The 20,022-nt window shown below is 67.5% G+C and overlaps 1 protein-coding gene across 4 annotated transcripts in view; it reads right to left on the bottom strand.

Moving 5' to 3' along the window:
* The window catches only part of CACNA1I (calcium voltage-gated channel subunit alpha1 I), a 93,249-nt gene that overhangs the window by 21,346 nt on the left and 51,881 nt on the right, over positions 1-20,022 (bottom strand). For all 4 annotated transcript variants that reach the window (XM_089307656.1, XM_089307654.1, XM_089307655.1 and 1 more), the window contains 9 exons: positions 14,135-14,450; positions 12,912-13,004; positions 10,122-10,434; positions 7,963-8,372; positions 1,942-2,093; positions 1,272-1,457; positions 1,073-1,190; positions 816-971; positions 333-426 (listed from right to left, as the gene is read on the bottom strand). In XM_089307656.1, coding sequence (XP_089163782.1) covers positions 333-426; positions 816-971; positions 1,073-1,190; positions 1,272-1,457; positions 1,942-2,093; positions 7,963-8,372; positions 10,122-10,434; positions 12,912-13,004; positions 14,135-14,450 — 1,838 coding nt within the window. The remainder of the gene's footprint in view (positions 1-332; positions 427-815; positions 972-1,072; positions 1,191-1,271; positions 1,458-1,941; positions 2,094-7,962; positions 8,373-10,121; positions 10,435-12,911; positions 13,005-14,134; positions 14,451-20,022) is intronic.

Here is a 20,022-nt window from a genome sequence, read left to right as displayed (position 1 = left end):
CTCTGTGCTGGACCATCGCACACGGGTACAGGACTGTCCCTCACTGGGCTGGGGGTGGGGGAGACTTGTCCTGAGCTGCCCAGAGACGCCCGGTCTAAGGCCCAGAGCTTCCACCCAGGAGGCCGCAGCGTGCGGGGGCCGTGGCGGGCAACAGCGGCTCCTGCGTCCGGAACCCCGGAACCCGGGTCCCTGCCCTCTGCCAAGCTGCAGCGCCTCTCGCTCAGAAACGCCAACAAACCCCAGGGAATGTGCAGTCCCGGAGCCTGGGCTTGCGGGGCAGCTGGGCGGCCTTCGCCCACTGCTGGGGACGGCTCCGGGCCGGGCTGGCTTACCTCCGCTGCAGTCCAGGCCCTCGGGGAGCTTGTCAAACTCGTCCATGTTGGACGAGCTCTGGTCCTCGTCCGAGTACGAGCGATTGGCGTCCCCCTGAAAGTCAGCACCACGTTGGGCGCAGGTCAGCTCGGCTTCTCCCTTCTCACTCCCTTCTGAGGTTCCCATTGGGTGTTTCCACCCCCATTTTACAGACGGGGAAACTGAGGCTCGGGAATGGGAAGTGAGAAGCTACGGAGCACCTGGGCTGCAAACCCCGCCTCTGCTGACCGCAGCGCCCAGAGAGCCTGAGACTGGAGGAGGCGGCAGCTGCAAACCCAAGTCCCGGCGGCTGCAGGGTCTGCGAGAGCCAGGCCTGGGCCTGCACCCCGGGGCAGCCTCCATGTGCACACTTCCTGCGATGGGAAGCGGGCCACCTCGCTGGCGACCCCCTCCCCTCCCCGCCCAGGCATCCCAGGGTGCTCCTCTGCAGGGCCCACGGTCACCTCTGCCTGGAAGCCCTCCACCAGGATGGCCACCAGCAGGTTGAAGAGCACGTAGTTGCCGAAGGTCATGAGGGCCACGAAGTAGAGGGAGGCCCAGGGCGAGGTGGAGGCCATGCCGTTGTACAGGACCACGTTCCAGTCCTCCTGGGTGAGGATCTGTGCGGGGAGCAGGGGGCGGACGCGGGTCAGCCCAGCCCCTCGCAGCCCGCTGGCCAGGCCCGCCTCCCCGCACACGCTGACACACGGCCGCCACTCGCCTGGAAGACGGTGACGATGGCCCACAGCAGGGAGTCGAAGTTCTTCCTGTCGGGCACCGTGTCTCCCGTGTCCGTGCGCAGGCTGAACTTGCAGCCGAAGATGTGCATCCCGAGGATGCTGGGGAGGCACGGGGCGGCGCTCAGGGGCGGGCACCCAGCCCCGCCCAGCGCGCCCGTCCCGCCCGGGCCGCCCGCTCACCTGAAGATGAAGATGAAGAGCATGAGCAGCATGCAGAAGGTGGCCACGTTGTCCATGGTCTTCATGAGCACCACGAGCTGGCGCCGCAGCGCCGGCATGAAGCGCACCAGCTTCAGCACCCGCAGCAGCCGGAAGGTGCGCAGCACGGACAGGCCGCCGTCCGCCTGCCCCACGATCTCCCAGATGCTGGCCGGGCGGCGCGGGGAGGCCGGAGGGCAGAGGGCAGAGAGCTTCCGGTCACTCACCCGACCAGGCACACACAGGGCTCTGTCCCTGACACCCTCCCACGGGGGCCCCTTGGCCCGCAGCACACGGAAGTCCAGGAAGGCGGCTCCCGTCAGCACGCGGCACTTCTTCTCGCTGGGAGCGTGCACCACGAACCACGGGGAACGCACCAGCAGTGTGACCAATCGGCGGACGTGACCGCGGACGCGGCTATTTCCGCAGATTCTTCCCGCTCAGCCCCGCTCTGGGGGGAGGGCAGCCTCCGACCCGCCGCTACGCCCCCTGTTCCGCGCGTGAGCCTGGGCATGTACGCTGCTAACTCCCAACCTTCTCTCCCTTGCTGTCTCCGTGCAACCGGCTCGCACTGGGGTACTGGCTGGGGTCGGAGCTTTAGGTCCCCCTCCTTAGCGCCCCTGCCCCGGGGGGCGGGCGGGGGCAGGGCTACCTGATGATGACGATGATGCTGTCGAAGATGTTATAGGGGTTGCGCAGGTAGTCAAAGAGCCCGAAGGCGGCCAGCTTCAGGATCATCTCCAGGGCGAACATGCTGGTGAACACCACGTTGCAGATCTCCAGGATGTCCGTCAGCTCCTCGGGCTGTGGGCGGGGTGACCGGGTCAGGCCAGAGGGCAGCTGGGGGTCCCCTCCGGACACTCGCCCTGGCTCTGTGACCGGGGAGCTCAGCTCCCCGCTTTGCACGGTGGCCCTGGGGACCGCCCGCCTCTGCCGCCCAGGGCCCCTGAGATGGTGGAGCACGGGGTGGGGGCCCAGGACTGACCCTGCAAGGATCTGAAAACAATGCCCAAAGTGCAGACGAGGCGGCCACCCAGGGGCTGGAGCAGCGCAGGGGGGAGACCAGGCACAGCCCCGCACACAGAGCACCCAAGGCGGCTCTCAGGGGAGGCCCGGGGAGGCTGAGGGACCTGCCCAAAGTCACAGCTTCCCGGGGGAGACCAGCCCCTCCCCCAGCCCCAGAGATCCCTTCTGTCCCTGGAACTGTTCACTGCGGTTTGTATCTGAGGGTGGCACCATCCCAGGGCACAGGCCTTGCTATCAGCCGTGACCAGGGGTACGGGAGGCAGGCAGGCCCGGTGTGGACAGTGGCCGTGCAACCCTGGGCAAGCCACTCCCCCAGCTGAGCCCGCCCTGTCTGGTCCGTGAGACAGGGGTGGATGACCGGTCTCGGGCCACGCCCCAGGATCCTCTGGTTTTCACCACGGTGAAAGGAAGGGTCCGTTGCTGAGCCCTGGCCATGTGGCCCTGGCTGAGTGGCCACCAGCACAGCACTGACTGCCAGCGTAGCCCGCGTGGCCACGATTAGCCTGCCTTCTTCACAGATGGGGAAACCGAGGCTGGGCTGGGCACTGAACCCAGCGCGAACTTCTCTGCCCTTGCAGGACGCCGAGCCCATCCGCTCACTCCTCCGTTCACTCCATTCGCTGGGTGGTGCTGCCGGGGGGCATCAGTGGGGAGCCACTGCCCCTGGGGGACAGGGCCCTCAGACCAGGCTGACAACCACGCCAGGAGACCACGTGACCACAGACCAGGCTAACAACCACGCTGGGAGACCATGTGACCACAGACCAGGCTGACCACCATGCCGGGAGACCACGTGACCACAGACCAGGATTACCACCACGCCGGGAGGCCACGTGACCACAGACCAGGCTGGCCACCACGCCGGGAGACCACGTGACCACAGACCAGGTTGACCACCACACTGGGAGACCACGTGACCACAGACCAGGCTGACCACCACGCCGGGAGACCACGTGACCACAGACCAGGCTGACCACCACGCTGGGAGACACTGACCACAGCCCAGGCTGACCACCACGCCAGGAGACACTGACCACAGCCCAGGCTGACCACCACGCCGGGAGACACTGACCACAGCCCAGGCTGACCACCACGCCGGGAGACACTGACCACAGCCCAGGCTGACCACCACGTCGGGAGACGCTGCCCGCAGCCCAGGCTGACCACCACGCCAGGACGCTGACTGCAGGATGCAAGTGGAGCCAGGTGGACTCCTGAGAGAAGTGACATCTCCAGAGACCCAAGAGCTGGCAGGGAGAGCCGGCGACCGGGAGGAGAGAGTGGTGTCCAGCGACTGGGAGGAGAGTGGTGTCCAGGCAGAGGCCGCGGAGGCCGGGCAGCTGACTCCCGCCTAGCCACAGCCTGACTTTTGACTCCGGGAGCATTAAATGCAGAAAAGGAAAAAAATAACCCAACGCCAGGTTCCTGCCTGTGCCCAGAAAATCAAATGAAAGCGCCGACTCCTCTCCAGCCCAGCGGAGAGGAGGCGGCCCCACCTCTGTCCGTAACTACATTTCACTCCCAAAATGGTCCCAAAGGGGGAGACACCCCGGGGAGGCTCCCAGCGGGGAGGGGCCGGGGCTGACTAGGCTCCCAGCCCACCCCAGCCGCGTCACAGACGCGAAAACCCTGGAGCTGACAGCTCATCACGGCCATCGCCCAGTACTGGCCACACAGGCTGCACGCACGCCTGCCGCTGCGCTCCGGGAAAGGTCACCGCCTGCCTCCCTGCCCACGCAGCAGCTGTGTCCCTGCCGGCGCACACCTGTTCATCTTTCCTAATGGGCTGTCCATCACTCCGACGGGTGTTTCAGTGGGCGAGAGACAAACAGATGAACACAGACACCGCGTGTGAGAGACCGAGGAGAGAGGGCACGTGGAGAGAGGCGGGGCCGAGACGGCTTGAAGGATGGACAGACGGGCACAGACACAGGGAGCCAGAGGCAGACTCGGGTGTGCAGAGAGAGCAAAACAGATGCAGACTCAAAGAGGGACCAAGAAAAGGACACGGGGACACCATGGGAGTCAGGGACACAGCCACACGTCTCACGCACACACGCACGTGCACACACGCACACACACATAAACACACGTGCACACACACGGACACACACACAGACACGCACACACGCGCACACACACGCACACACACGTGCACACACACGCACACACACAAACACTCACACACGCATGCATACACACACATATGCACACGTGCATACACACATGCACCCACGCGTGCACACACATGCACATGCACACACACACAGAAGGCAGAGAAAGCAGAGGTTGCTGGAGATGGCGCAGACCCGCCCAGTGCAAGAACAGGTCGCAAGGGCAGGAAACACCAAGAGGCAGATGGGCAGTGGGGGCAGGGCCAGCCTCTGGCCACCGCTGTGGGGTAGATATAAGGGGGGCCTCCACGCGGGCCCCTCGGAGCCCTTCCAGCTCAGGGCCCCTTCAGGAGTCACACGCCACTGCCCTGGCCCGGCCACGGCTTCGCCTCTGCCTCCAACGGTGCAAGACTGTCCTGGGTTCCAGACTGAGGCCCAGAGACAAGTGCCCACCCAGGGTCCTGGAGTCCAGCCTCGAACCCCAGGCCTCCTCCCGCTGGCTCCACCCCCTCAGCCCAGGCGCCTTGGCCTTGGCCTGTCCAGCAGAGCTTCTGTGGCCATTTGTGAAGGAACAGGCCTGGCAGCCCCTGGGCAGTCTGCACTTGCCCGGGGCTCAAGGTCCTTGGAGAAACCGTGCTCCTGGCCTCTGCCCCTGGTCCCTCTGGCTCACCCCTCAGGACCCATGTCAGTGTCACCACCTCCTGGAAGGCCTCCCTGAATACAGACCATTTTACTGGACTGTCAGCCGCTAACCCGCCCCCCCTTCCTTTTCCAGAATTGTCCGCTGGGTGGGCTGACAGGACAGCAAGCCTGCAGTGAAAATCTGCTAACGAGGAGGCCTTGAATGTGGTCCCTATGGCCGACACAGCAGCCGCGTCCTGGCCTGGGGTCGTCCTGGCCCTGCTGGCCTCACGATACCTACTCACTGCTCACTCCCCCTGCGTTCCCCCCGTGCCCTCCCCCTCCCCCGTGTCCACTGTGCCCTCCCCCCATGTTCACTGTGCCCTCCCCCTCCCCTGTGTCCACTGTGCCCTCCCCCTCTCCCCCCGTGACCTCCCCCTCCCCGTGTCACTGTGCCCTCCCCCCATGTTCACTGTGCCCTCCCCCTCTCCCCCCGTGACCTCCCCCTCCCCGTGTCACTGTGCCCTCCCCCCCATGTCCACTGTGCCCTCCCCCTCCCCTTACATTCTCCACTGTGACCTCCTCCAATCTCAGGCTGCAGAGCAGCCTTGCCCAGCTCAGGGGTCGTGGACCAGGACTGGTGTGGGCCAGCTCCAACAGCCGATCTGATGGTCCCCCCCCACCGTGCCCCACCCCAATTCCACTGCCCCCAGTGGCCCCGGCCTCCTGGGCCTCTCGGCCCACCGCTCACCACGTCACCACGCTGACCATTTCACCCAGGGAGCCTCGGGTTCCCCCCTGCCCAGTGGGGAGGACGCACGCATCCTGCCTGCCCCTCAGGGCTGCGGTGAGGCAGGGCAGGGACACCGTGACCACAGCTGAAGGGCTCCGCCTGCCCAGCCGCCTGGCCCACCTGCTGGTCACACAGCGCCAGCCCCACCTCCTTCTCCGGGACTCCCACCCAGTACCCAGACAGCACGGCCACCAGGCCAGCCAAGGCCTCTCCCTGCAGTGCCGCGGGGCCAGAGAGGCAGGGGTGGCCAGGGCTCCTGTCCTGCCCCGCCGTGGCACACAGGGCTCCCTGCAGGCCGCGGTGGCGGGGAGGGGGCTGCGGGCAGGCAGTGAGGGGTGTGCTGTTTGCCCACCTGCGTCCCCCACCCCCAGCTTCGGCAGCCCCAGGCCCCCTCTCTGCGGTGCCACCCCAGCCAGCCCGAGCTGCTTGAAATAAACATGGGGGCGGATCGAGCCCTGTCTGGGAGCGTAGGGAGCGCAGCAAAAATACCCGCGGGCCCATGGGCGGGCCCCGCGCACAGCCGCCAGCAGTGGCTGCCACTCCGGGCCGCTTTAAAAAGCGCACTTTAAAAATGCTTCCACCCCCGCACTTTTTCTTGAACTAATTAATTTCTGAGGCTCCAGACAGCGACGGTAAGCTTCCCCTGTGGAGGGCGGAGGGCGGCTCCGACGGGAGCCTCTGGGGTGAGGACTGCTGACGGCACCTCCTGCGCGCCAGGCTCTTACCACTTCTGCCCCTCCCACTCCAGTCCCTCGGCCGAGTGGGGCCAGGTGGGGCAGGCCCAGCGCCCCCTGCCCAGCTGCAGAGGGTGTGCAGGAGGGAGGGGCCAGAGAGAGCCCCCAACCTCGGCTGGAGGGGGGCTGAGGGCACCCCACGAGCAGGTGCTCAGCCCACTGTGGCCCATTCCCCGGACGTAAAGGACCCACAGGACAGGACCCCGAGGAGGGCCGGCTGCCTGGCCAGGAGCCCCTCCCCGCCCGCTGCAGGCAGCCCTGTGACAGGTGACAGCGGCCTCGGCTCCACGGCCGGGGTCAGGACATGGCGGGAGTGAGGAGTGGGAGGGGGAGCACCCACTGGCCTGGGAGGGGGGCCGCGGCAAGCTGCCACGCCGGCCTCTCAACGCCCGCGGACCTGCGGCGCCCGCAGCTGCTCCCAGGGTCAGCGCTCCCTCCGCAGCCCACGTCAAGGCACCAACTGTTTAACGGCAGCTTGCAGGGGCCTCAGCAGCTGGCCGCAGCCAACCACGGGGAGGGCCCACGCCGGGGCTGTGACGCAGCAAGGCCCCTGGGCCGGCCCCAGCTGCTCCCTGGGGGCCTCTCTGGCCGGACCTTCCTCCCCAGAGATCTCTGCGAGGCTCCCACCCGCAGACCCAGGGGCCGCACCTGAGTAAAGTGGAGGAGCTGCTGAGGAGGGGAAGAGGGTGGCCCCGGGGCGCCGAGTGGGCGGGGCCTCTGCAGAAAGGGCGTGGCAACTCCAAACCCGCCCGGGGCCTCAAGACCGCCTGCTGTCCAGAGGGGCAGGTGAGGGTCGTCCCCCTCGGGGCAGGAGGGCAATGGGAGCCAGAAAACGGTGTTTACCCAAATGGACACTGGACTGCACTCGTCCCGGGCGTGGCCCACGGACTGGGGGCATCTGTGGCCCTGCCACGTTATCCCCCCCCACTCCTCCCAGGAGCTGTCCCCTCCCCCAGGCACCACACCCCCTTGAGTTCTCTGCACTCTCACCTCCGTGGCCCCTGGGGGCTGGGGCACAGCCTTCGACTCCACCAGCAGTGCCTCCCCCCCCCCCGCCCCCACATGCAGGCCTGGGCAGCTTCAAAGGCCACCAGAGTCCCTGGCATGGGAGGCAGGCGCTGGGGCAGCAGGGGTGGGAGGGTGCGCCGTGGGCGGGGCCCGAGGGGCCTGGTGCTGGGCAGATGGCCATAGGGAGCCCAGCCAGCGACCTTCTGCAAGGATCACTGGAGAAGGCTCATGAGGCAAGGTGAGGGCGCGAAGCCGGGGCAGACCGGGACCAGCGGGGCCCCGTGTCCAGACCCAGCTGCTCGGGAGGAGCTGAACGAATCCCCTGCCCCCGCCGCCCTCCAGACACCCCGCAGACCCCGGGCCCGCGAGGCACTGGCCTGCTCGTGGTGCTCGATGCCCATGCTGACGGTGTTGACCAGGATGGCCATCATGATGCCGCGGTTGAAGTACTTGCTGTCCACGATGCCCCGCAGCTTGGCCCGCGTCTCCCGCCACACATCCCCGCACAGCCGGGCCGCCCCAGCCGCCTGCTCCTCCTCGTCCTCCCTGCCCAGGCCCGACGAGGCCCCGTCCTCGCTGCTCCGGGCCCCGTCCCCCTCGGCCTCGTCATCGCCGCCGCCACCGGAGCTCCCGGAGCCTGAGTCCTCCTGGCCCGAGTCGCTGCTGCCCGGGCCTGCCTCATGCTGGCAGCGCGGGCAGCTGGTGGGGTCAGAGGCCAGCAAGGCAGAGATGGGCTGCACCAGCGTGTGGGGCGTGGGGTCCAGGGGGCTGTGGCGCGGGCACAGCTCTGGAAAAGCAAACAGAGGGCAGAGTGGGTGCCCGCACCAGGCGCCCACGCTGCCCGGGGCACAGGGTCTGCCTGGAGGGGCTGCAGGCCCTGGGACGGCTTCTCTGGGGCTGTCTGGGCTGTGTCCCCGGCGGGCAGGGGCACCCACAGCAGGGGCTGCCCTGTGTGCACGCAGCTCCCAGCCGCTCACAGAGCCCGCCAAGGAGCCTGGGCCCTGGGTGAGTCTCAAAGAGCTGGGCAGAGGGGCCAAGATGGCCACGTGTCCCTCGGCTCTCCCGCCTGTGGGAGGGGCCTGTTGGGCAGGGCGGGGCTGGGAGCAGGGCTTCACATGCCCTCGGCTGCCCAGGCACTGGGGCTCCTTGGAGACCCCCGGGCCGGTCTTGCGCTGTTTCACAGGGGGGCACGCCAGCCTCTCCCCGGCCGCGGGCTTCCTCCTTCATGTCTCCTGTATTTCCCCAGAACAAACCCACTTCGTGCCGGTCAGCAAAAACCAGTGACCTTAACGGGAAAGAGAAGCCTTCGACACCTGCCCTGTGTTCCCTCTTCCCCAGATACCGCCCAAGCCCCCAGCGAGGCCCTTGGGCGCTTGCGCTACTGGGGGGGGGGGGCGGTCAGAAGCCTGGCGGGGAGGGGGTGGGGGTGGCGTCCCACCTCAGCCCCCGCAGGGCAGGTGTGAGCCCCTCCCGGCCCAGCCCCACCGCTCCGCCCGGGCCAGGGGAGAGGCGCATAGCTCCACGTCCCTCTAGCAGCGCCCCCAGGACTTTCCCACGAAGGGGGCGGCGTCAGGAAGCGCCTGGAAGTAAACACGCCCCCTCCAGAAAGATGGACGTCCACCCGTCCACACGTTGTGGACGGTGGGTGGCATTTTCCCACGATCTCAGACTCAGAGGGTGAAGCGGGGCGAGGAGGGTGCTGCAGGGCAGGGCCTGGGGGGCTGACTCCCACGTGCCTGGTGGGCCCGAGCCACGTCCTGCACGAGCCGTGGTGCTCAGACACACATGGGGACAGCCCCCCACACTCTGCAGCTCAGGGGCAGCCTCCTCCCCAGGGAGCCGTGCGATGGCAGCAGGAGGCAGGTGCTGAGCGTGGCCCTGGCAGCTGTGACATCCCAGGACACCGAGTCCTGCCGCCAACACACTGTCCCTCCAGGTGACGCACTCGGCTCCTTGGGAGTCCGCTTCCCCACCTGGAAACTGGGGACAGCGCTGTCCAGTGTGCTGCCTTCACAGGTGAGCTGACGAGCACACGGGAGGGCCCTTTCCCAGCCTGAGAACCAGGCCAAACCCTCAGGAACACCCACGCTGGAGCATGGCCCGAGGGTGGCGGGGTCCCCAGCACGCACGCCTTGTGGGGCAGGCCCATGGCCACTGCGTGCCCAGAGCCCGGCCTCGTGGCTCAGTCTGGCTGTGGCCGGCAGCAGCGACCCAGAGGGGAGCAAAATTTCACTTCACAAGACTTAGGGCAGACAGCTGCTCCTTCCTTCACAAGTGTAGCTCCCAGGGGCAGAGCCCACATCCGTGTACCCATGGGGGTGCAAAGGAACCACCCAGGCTGAGGCTGAGTTCCTGCGATCCCAGGGCAGGTGACCGGGACAAGCAGAGGGCAGGGAGGAGTGGGGCCCGGAGTCCCCGGGGGCTTGTAAGGGGGACGGGAGCAGGAAGCCGAGAGGAGGTGCTCTGAGCCTCTGGGCGCGCCCCCTGCACACGGCACACTGCACACTGCGTGCTGCCACACGGCTGGGCCACTTACTGTAGTGCCGGGGCTCCGCCGCCGGGGGCCCGGGCTTGGCGGGGGCTGGTGCTCCCGGGCCCAGGGCCTGGCGCCGGCTCCGCAGAGCCTGGTAGAGGCCCAGGGCCCGGCGCTTGGCCTTGCGCAGGATGTGACAGACGTACTGGAAAATCTCCTCGTAGCAGTCGCCCGGCTCGGCGTAGCTGGCCACGGTGCTGGACGACAGGTAGCGCTGCCGCTGCTCCAGCATCAGCCGGTGCTCCCGCTGCTTGGTCTCCGAGAACTGGGTCGCTATGACAACGAGGCACAGGTTGATCATGAAGAAGGAGCCCACCTGTAACCAATGGGAGGAGAGGACAGGGACAGAGGGGCGGGCGGAGACAGGAGACAGCGATGGAGACAGGGACGCAGAGGCGGCAAGGACACACCATAGGACAGAGCAGGGAGCAGACAAGAGCCAGCAGGGACAGAGAGACGACGACAGAGACACCAGAGAGCGTGAGACCAGGCTCAGGGGGACAGGAACGGAGGGCACGGGGCGCGGGTCGGAGATGGCAGAGGGGAGCAGGGGAGGGTGGCAGGGCCCAGAGAGACAGAGAGGCACAGACACAGATGGGGACAGAGAAGATCGCTGAGGCCTGGCCCAGGGTGGGCAGAGGCCCAGGCAGCTCCCCAGGCCCGAGCAGGGCCGGCCTCCAGGCCCTGCTCCCCTCGGGGCCCCCAGACTTCAGCACCGAGGCCACAGCCCCCGGTGGCTCCCCAAGACCTGAGTCTACCTCGTGGCCTGGACCCTTGCCCTAGGTGGGCATCCAGCCAGGGAGAAGGAAGCTTCCCTCGGATAGGCCTGACTGCCTGTGCCTGCAGGGGAGGTGGGGCAGGCTGCCCGTCACGTCCCTCACGTCCTCCACCACCAGGGCCCTCCGGGGCTCAGCCCCCTCCCCGCAGGCCATCGTGCTAAAGTTGCCCCCAGTACGTTCTTGAAAACACAGCACCCACCCCCCATCCCTCTCCAGCTCAGCATGGCTGGGATCCTGGCAGGTGGGGGTGGGGACTTCCTGTCCCAGAGGACTCTGGGAAAATCCCTGCCTCTGTGGCCAGAGGATGCTCTGCTCTTTCCCATCTGAGGGCAGCCCGGCCCAGGCCAGGGTGAGGCGTGCGGAGGAGCAGAGGGCTGGGACACTGCTACCCGGCCCTGTCTCCCTCACAGCTGCCGGGGTGACCCAGGCAGGCTCCTGCCGCCTCTGGACCTCCACTTCCTCATCTGTGAAAATGGCAAACCAAGCCCAGAGTTTTCTAATCAGAAGCAGCACCGGGACTGGGTCGGAAGGTGAGCAGCCCTCACCAGCCGTGCGGCCCAGACCAGGCCCCGCACAGCCAGGGTTGTGAGGGTGCTTCAGGCTCTGCTCCCTGGACCCTTGGTAGCCCCTGGAGAAGCAGTGTCCTGGGACAGGGCCACGGGGACCCAGCCATAGCTGTGGTGACAGCAGCAGGTGCACCGCTGAGCTCCCCCGGGGCAGGCACCCCGCAGGGCACGGGGCTGAGGAGCTGCCACGTCCCCAGGTCCCCACGTCCCCGTGAGCTGGGCGCTAAGGAGCCTTCCGGGGTCACGCTGTGAGTTCACAACTCAGATTCCGCGGGGGCAGCAGACAGAGCCTCCCTCGCCCTCCTGGGAAGTGCGGGCTCCTCTAGCACCCCACGCGGTGTGTGACCCCGCCCTGCAGGACTCTCACTGGACGCAGGGCCTCTGTGAGCCGAGCCCCTCCAGAAGGCTCTTCCCTGCTGACCCCCAGGGCCTCCTGGCCCAGCTCTGGTACCCCCTCCTCCAGGCCGGACCGGGGGCCTCCCGGGCCCCCTCGGCTCCGCAGGCTTCCCTCTGTTGTGCGATGCAGGACAGCAGCCGCCTGCTGCCAGCCACCTCCCCAGCGAGCCTGTGCGCCACTCGAGGGCACAGCCGGGGCTGGCCACTCGCCACTCTCTCCCCAGCATTCAGCCCGGGGCCTGGTGCGGGGCAGGCACGCCCGAACGTTCGATGAATGCATGGACAAGCCAACGGATGGCAAGGCCGAACACGAGCACGGCTGCTCTCCCTCACCGGTGTCTCCTCGGGGCGCCAGGCCCCCAGCCACCCTGGGAAGGCACGGAGCTAAGCCAACAGCAGGTGTCTCAGCCACCTGCCAGCGCATCCTGACCCCCCCCCGTCCCGTGCACAGGAAGCCAGAGAGCCCAGCCTTGCAGCGGGGGGAGTGAGCGGCTCGGCTCCTGGAAGGAACTGCCTGCCACCTGGGGACTGCGGCAGTGGGGTCGGAGACTGCAGAGGTGGGGTGGGCGGGGAGGGGAGGGGAGGGGAGGGGCAGTGCTGGCCTAGAAGGGGCCAGCGGAGCTCAGGTTGCCCGCAGGGTGGGAGTCCCTCCAGGTCCCCACCGGGGCCAGTGTCCCCTCTCCACACCCAGCCCCAGAAGCGGACTCAGGCCACGGCGGCAGAGCCTCGCGTCTTCCCGCGCCCAGGATGGGTGGGCAGGCACCCTCGACAAGCTGCCTTCCGGGGGCTGTGACCTTGGCTGAGGTCGAGCGAAGACTGGGTTTCCCGCGGTGGGTGTGAGGCAAGCCGGAGCCACCCAGTGGGTTTCCACGGCCGGGGCAGTGGGAAGTGACCTTCGCCCCTCCAATCACTGCTCGACGGCTGGGCTTCAAAACATCCCCTCCTGCCCGCTCCCAGCCACCTCCCCGGGGACTCCCGAAGCCCCTGCTCTCCCGCAGGCCCCTGGCCGTGGGCCTGAGCTTGCCCACGAGCCCCGGCTGCCCGACACTCACTATGATGAGCAGGATGAAGTAGATGAAGTTGTAGAAGGAGTGGGCGTCCATCACGTAGTACATGATCTCCACCCAGCCTTCCAGTGTGATCACCTGCAGCCACACAGGGGCCGTGAGGGAGGCGGGCGGCCCCCTGCTGAGCAGCCATCCTCGCCCCGTCACACCGCTAAGCAAACGGGTTCAGAGAGGTGAGGGCCTTGCCCGGCGCCACACGGCCAAGCCGCAGTGGAGCCCGGACTCCACCCGGGCACTCCAGAGCCCACCCTGTCTCCAGCCGCCACCCCAGGGCAGGCGGGCTGCAGGGGCAGGGCCCTGGGCACCGGGTCTGGCTCAGCAGCTGGGCCACTCACCCTCCGTCCCTGAGCCTCAGCTAACGGAGCCCTGGGGCTGCTGGGACTGCCCCCCTTCACCCGGTCCTACACCCACTCCCTCCCAGACCACAGGGGCCACGCCAGCACAGCTGTTCTGTGCGCTTCTGGCAAACGCCCAGCACGTGAGCCCCAAGCACCCGCTCTCTCGGGCTGGACGGCCACTGGACAGTGAGCGCACACGGCCTATGGCTCTGAATCCATGACCCCGCTGCTCCCCTCGGCAAGTGTGTGGGGCAGCCTGGGAAGGCCCTCCCGCCTCCTGGGGGCTTCTGAGGACAGCGGGAGGCCCTGTGGCAGGGCACCCACAGCACAGGGCCCGAGTGCTCTGCTCCCCTCATCTCCACCCGGGGGCGGGCGACTGTCACTGCCCCCATTTTACAGAGGAGAAAACCGAGGCACAGAAAGGTCAGGCAATGCACCAAGGCCCGCCGCCCCGCTCCCCGGACAGGCGTGCAGGCGGAGCGGTGAGGTACGTTCACACTGACAGGGGCACCACGCCTCCCACCCGCTCCAGACCAGCCAGGCTCCTGGGGACCCCTGCCGCCGGTGCTCTCTCTGCCTGGCACCCCCCCAGGAATGGCCCCTCCCGCACCCCCACGTGAGGCCGTGCCTTGTCCAGCAGCCCTGCCTCTCCTCTGCACTCAGAACCCCCTGCTGGGACCCCAGAGCTGGGTTCAAATCCTGGTCCTCCCACTCCAGTCACTAGCACGCTTCCTGTCTGCCACCCTCAGTTCTCCGTCTCTAAAACGGGCCTGAGGACCTGTCTGGTGCCAGCAGGCAGCAGGGTTCGGCGACGCAGGTGGCAAACGCCTGGCGCGGGCACCTGCCTGACCCCGGCCCACCCGGCCTCACCTGGAAGATGACGATCCAGGCGTAGCCGATGTTGTCGAAGTTGATGGCGCCCTTGTGGGGGTTGGCGCTGCCGGTGCGGCACACGTTGTAGTAGCGGTTCCAGTTGACGCAGAGGCCGCTGGCGTTGAGGTCCTGGCGCCCCGCCCCGAAGTCGTAGACGTCGTCCTTGGACAGGCAGCACTCGCGGCCCTGCTCCTTGAGCGGGGGGATCTCGTGGCAGCCCATGATGCCGTTGTCGCCCGACAGGGAGCAGATGAAGGGCATCTCGTCGTCCTCCTCGGGCTGGTAGTACGGGGGCAGGGCCACGTCCCCCTGGCTGTCACGGAGGGGAAGGGACAGGGGAGTGTCACTGGCCACACCTCGGCCACGGCCCCTGGGGCAGAGTGAGCGACACAGCTCTGCACCCCTGGCCCTGCACACTGCTCAGCACACAGCAGGTGGCCAACAAGCAGGCACTGGGGTCAGGCCGCCACCTAGGACACCAGCATCCCACACGGGCGCAGGTTCCAGTCCCAGCTGCTCCACTTCTGATCCAGTCCCCTGCTAATGTGCCTGGGAAAGCAGTGCAGGATGGCCAAGTACTTGGGCTCCTGAAGCCACGTGGGAGACCTGGATGGAGTTCCTGGCTCCTGGCTTCAGCCTGGCCCAGCCCCAGCCATTGTGGCCATTTGTGGAGTGAACCAGCAGATGGAAAACCTCTCCCCCCACGACTGCTTTGCAAATAAATAATCTTTAAAAAAAAAAAAGTGTTGAGGTTCGGGGACGCAGCAGGCATGGGGAGAACTCTACCCCACCCTGCCCACCTCAGTGGCCAGGGCAGGTCGCTCCCCTCTAGACGTAGGCTTCCTCCTCTACACCCAGGGCCTGCCCTGCCCAGCCGCAGTCCCAACCAAACCCCGCCGTGACGCTGCCCACGGGCCCCGGCTCTGGGAGTCACCCAAACAACAGCAGAGTCACAATGAGTGTCCGAGGGAGACGAGAGGGAGCGGGCTGACCAGGGGGCGGAGCGCCCTGCAAGTGTGACTGCTAACGCCACGCGGCACTGCGACGGCAGGTGCAGTGAGGCAGGCACAAAGCCCGGGCCACGGCAAACAGACCCTGCCATGAGGTCACTGAGCGCCCCCCGCCCCCGCACGGACCACTCCAAGGTGGACCATCGTGAGCACGGGGAAGGAGGAGGGCTACAGCTGCACGCCGCTGGCGGGAGACCACCTGGACGCGGGCCCTGCCGAGGGCAACAGCCACAACCTACACGGCCAGCGGAGCGCTGGGCCTCGGTGAAGACGCCTGTTGGGACACGCACACCCCACGCGGGGGCGCCTGGGGTCGATTCCCCACTCAGCTTCCTGCGCAGCGCAGATCCTGGGAGCTGCAGGGAGTTCGCAGGCCATCGCGGGCATTTGGGGAGTGAGCCAGTGGAGGGGAGCTCTGTCTGCACACATCCAGCCAAAATTCACAAGGTCATGTGATGCTGACACAGACACGGCTGCAACCCACTGCAGGAAGACCGGCTTCTCCGCAAAGAGAAGTCCTGAGGCCGCTGAATGTCCACACAAAGTAACGAGAACAAACTGAGCCCGACCACACGCATACGGACCAGTGGGAACCCAAAACACACACACTGCAGGATCTGTCGCGACCTTGGACACAAACAGCAACGCTAACACACGGCGTAAAATGAGCTTGCCTGCAGCCAAGGGCTGCTCTTCACAGGAGATGCTACGCTCATTACGTATTTATTTATTTTCATTCTTAATGAAAGGCAGAGAGCGCGAGGCAGACCTTCCGTCCACTGATTCACTCCCCAGACGCCAGGGCTGGACCAAGCCGAATGCAGGCTGGGTCTCCCACCTGGCGCATCAGCAGGAGGCCGGCTCGGAAGCGGAGCTGAGCCCCGCCCCCAGGGCCTCTGCTCCGGGATGCAGGCACCGTGCCAACTGCCCCACCCGGCAGCACTACGCAGGCAGTGGAGGAGCAGTCCCTTCTTTTCCAGCTCCCTGTGCGAATGCACTGCTGGCTACGGATCCGTGCTGCACGGAACTGGGCAGGCGGCCACCAGCCACGCCTGCCCTGGGGCCGCACGCAGGAGCCCCGCTGGGCTGGGGGTGTGTCTGGGCTCAGCTTCAGCACCGTCCGCCCAACAGCCTGCCGGAGGGGTGGCTGCACAGCTCTGGTGACCCGGGCACCGTCGCACCCTGGCGCCTCCCCACGGTCCCAGCGTGTGCTTCCCGCCGACTGCCCACAAGGTCCCAGCGTGTGCTTCCCGCCGACTACCCACGAGAAACGCCTCCCGCGCTCATCAGCCGCCGCTCTCTCCCCTAGCAAAGCACCTGCTCAGATCTGCTTGGCCATTTTCGCCTGGACCGTTTTTCTCTTTATCAACTGGCTGAGTTCTTTGCCTGCTCTGGGTTGGAGTCCTTTATGTATCACAAATACTTCATCCCAAGCTTTTTAGACTTAATCACTCCTGAAAACCTACACACAGGGCTCTCAAAAGCACACGCAGTGCTGGGAGACTGCCAGTCCATGGCAACGTCGGCCAGGGGCGTCCTGGGGTCCCCGGGCACTGGGCTCACGCAGCTGAGGACAGCAGACTGCACAGCCCTGCCTGGGTGGCCGCCACCCACCTGGCCTCTCTGCTCTCTCCTGGGGGCTCTCTGCCAGCCCCACCTGTTAGACCAGGGAGATGGGGGGGCACTGTGTCTGGGCCCTCCCTGTCTGTGCCAGATCAGCACTCAGGTGACATCAGGCAGCCCAGCCCGGTTCCCATGACCACGGCCAAGGCCACCTGCAGTGCCGGTGCATCCCCTACCCCACCTCGGGGCTACCCACAACCCCTGCTGCTCCATGACTTACCAGCCACGTTCCCTTGGGCAGACGCCCTCACCTCCCTGACCAAGTGGGGGAGAAGACTCCCCTCGTGGGGCTCTGAAGATCACGCTGGTGCACACGCGGCACCCGGCAAACCTCAGCTGTCTCACTAGCCGGGCTCCACGGCTGCCTTCTGGGCTCCGTCACGCCCACAGGCTCACCCGGGGTTTACCCCTGGAGCCCCGAGCAGCCCCTGGCACTCCAGGGTGGGCTGATCTTGAGTGACAAGCCTCCCAAGGCCAAGGCTGCTCCCCGGAAGTGGCCCATGCTTGCGGGATGACGCCCAGGAGGGGGCGGGGTGCTCGGTGGGGGCCTGGCCCCTCCCTTCCCTCGGCAGGCCTCGGAGCCAGTGTGCAGGCGAGAGCTGGGCTCCGGCAGCCCGAGACCCCTCCTCCGTCCCGGCCGCCTGTGCTCCGTCCTGAGAAGGGCCCTTGTCGGCCCTCCAGCTGCGCTCGGCCCAGCTGCCTGTGGACTTTGCCCCTGCCCGGGATTCGGCCTGGCTCCCCCAGAGCCCCATCCCGGTTACCAACCCCTCTGCTTCCTGGACAAGGCCTCTGGAGTTCAGGTGAAACCTCCCTCCCTGCGTTGAGGGACGCAGACCTGGGACAGCCTGGCCTTGCTCTCCACCCAGCCGAGGCCCACTGCCCCTCAGGCAGCATGGGCTGTCCCCAGCCCAGCAGGGTATGGAGGGCGCTGCCACCTGCCCGGAGCGGAGGAAGCGGGAGCTTGGGGGGGGGGGACCAGCCAGCCCCGCCCCACCTCCGCCCCTCTTCCCTTAAGGGCTCCAGCTCAGGTGACATGTGTTGACATTCACCTCTACTCTTCCCAGGCCGAAGGGGGGAAGGGGGCCGGATGCTGTGGCCCTGGGACCCTCTGCCCCTCGCTCCAGCTCCCACATCACAGCCCAGACGGAGCTGGAGTCCCTCACACAGCCTGGCCTGACAACAGGAAGCACACGGCCGAGGGGGCGGGACTCAGAACCTGCTGGGGGGCATCACACAGGCACACACGCACACGCACTGCATAACCGGTCGGGGCGCCGTGCCAGTCCCTGGTCTGGGCCCTGGGGACAGAACGATGAGCCAGGTGCCCCCGCTCTGACGCAGAACTCACACTCGAGTGGCACCCAAAGACCCAGTAAACACACCCAGCACCCGAGCCCATGGGCCGGGATGTAAGACCGCTCTAGAAAGAGGCAAGCCAGGGAGGAAGTCAAACAGGACAGTGCACGAGCCAGGGAGGAAGTCAAACAGGACAGTGCACGAGCCCGGGGGGTGGGCGTACAGGACAGTGCACGAGCCTGGGGGGGTGGGTGTACAGGACAGTGCACGAGCCCGGGGGGGTGGGCGTACAGGACAGTGCACGAGCCCGGGGGGGTGGGCGTACAGGACAGTGCACGAGCCCGGGGGGGGGTGTACAGGACAGTGCACGAGCCCGGGGGGTGGGCGTACAGGACAGTGCACGAGCCCGGGGGGGTGGGCGTACAGGACAGTGCACGAGCCCAGGGGGGTGGGCGTACAGGACAGTGCACGAGCCCGGGGGGGGTGGGCGTACAGGACAGTGCACGAGCCCAGGGGGGTGGGCGTACAGGACAGTGCATGAGCCCGGGGGGGGTGGGCGTACAGGACAGTGCACGAGCCCAGGGGGGTGGGCGTACAGGACAGTGCACGAGCCCGGGGGGGGGGGCGTACAGGACAGTGCACGAGCCCGGGGGGTGGGCGTACAGGACAGTGCACGAGCCCAGGGGGGTGGGCGTACAGGACAGTGCACGAGCCCGGGGGGTGGGTGTACAGGACAGTGCACGAGCCCGGGGGGGGGGGTGTACAGGACAGTGCACGAGCCCGGGGGGGGTTGGGCGTACAGGACAGTGCACGAGCCCAGGGGGGTGGGCGTACAGGACAGTGCACGAGCCTGGGGGGGTGGGCGTACAGGACAGTGCACGAGCCCGGGGGGGGGGGTAGTGGGGGGGTGTACAGGACAGTGCACGAGCCTGGGGGGGTGGGCGTACAGGACAGTGCACGAGCCCGGGGGGGTGGGTGTACAGGACAGTGCACGAGCCCAGGGGTGGGCGTACAGGACAGTGCACGAGCCCGGGGGGGTGGGCGTACAGGACAGTGCACGAGCCCAGGGGTGGGCGTACAGGACAGTGCACGAGCCCGGGGGGGGGGTGTACAGGACAGTGCACGAGCCCGGGGGGGTGGGCGTACAGGACAGTGCACGAGCCCGGGGGGGGGGTGTACAGGACAGTGCACGAGCCCGGGGGGGTGGGCGTACAGGACAGTGCACGAGCCCGGGGGGGTGGGCGTACAGGACAGTGCACGAGCCCGGGGGGGGGTGTACAGGACAGTGCACGAGCCTGGGGGGGGGCGTACAGGACAGTGCACGAGCCCGGGGGGGGTGGTGTACAGGACAGTGCACGAGCCCGGGGGGGTGGGCGTACAGGACAGTGCACGAGCCCGGGGGGGTGGGCGTACAGGACAGTGCACGAGCCTGGGGGGGTGGGTGTACAGGACAGTGCACGAGCCCGGGGGGGGGGCGTACAGGACAGTGCACGAGCCCGGGGGGTGGGCGTACAGGACAGTGCACGAGCCCGGGGGGGGGGGTGTACAGGACAGTGCACGAGCCCGGGGGGGGGGGGTGTACAGGACAGTGCACGAGCCCGGGGGGGGTGGGCGTACAGGACAGTGCACGAGCCCAGGGGTGGGCGTACAGGACAGTGCACGAGCCCGGGGGGGGGGTGTACAGGACAGTGCACGAGCCCGGGGGGGTGGGCTTACAGGACAGTGCACGAGCCCAGGGGGGTTGGGCGTACAGGACAGTGCACGAGCCCAGGGGGGTGGGTGTACAGGACAGTGCACGAGCCCGGGGGGGGGGGGGGGGCGTACAGGAGGCGGTGACTCGTGGGCTGAGCTCCAGCAATGAGAAGGGGCCGGCCCCAGACCACACAGGAGAGGGCCGCGTGGGACAGCAAGGCCTGGGTGAATGAAGCTCCCGCCTGTGACCGAGGGGGGCCTGCC

The sequence above is a fragment of the Oryctolagus cuniculus genome, chromosome 11 (genome assembly GCF_051225735.1).
Source record: "Oryctolagus cuniculus isolate XC-2025 breed Fujian yellow rabbit chromosome 11, ASM5122573v1, whole genome shotgun sequence".
Classification (NCBI taxonomy): Eukaryota; Metazoa; Chordata; class Mammalia; order Lagomorpha; family Leporidae; genus Oryctolagus; species Oryctolagus cuniculus.
Note: the sequence above shows the minus strand (reverse complement) of the source record. Positions and strands in the feature narration are given on the sequence as shown.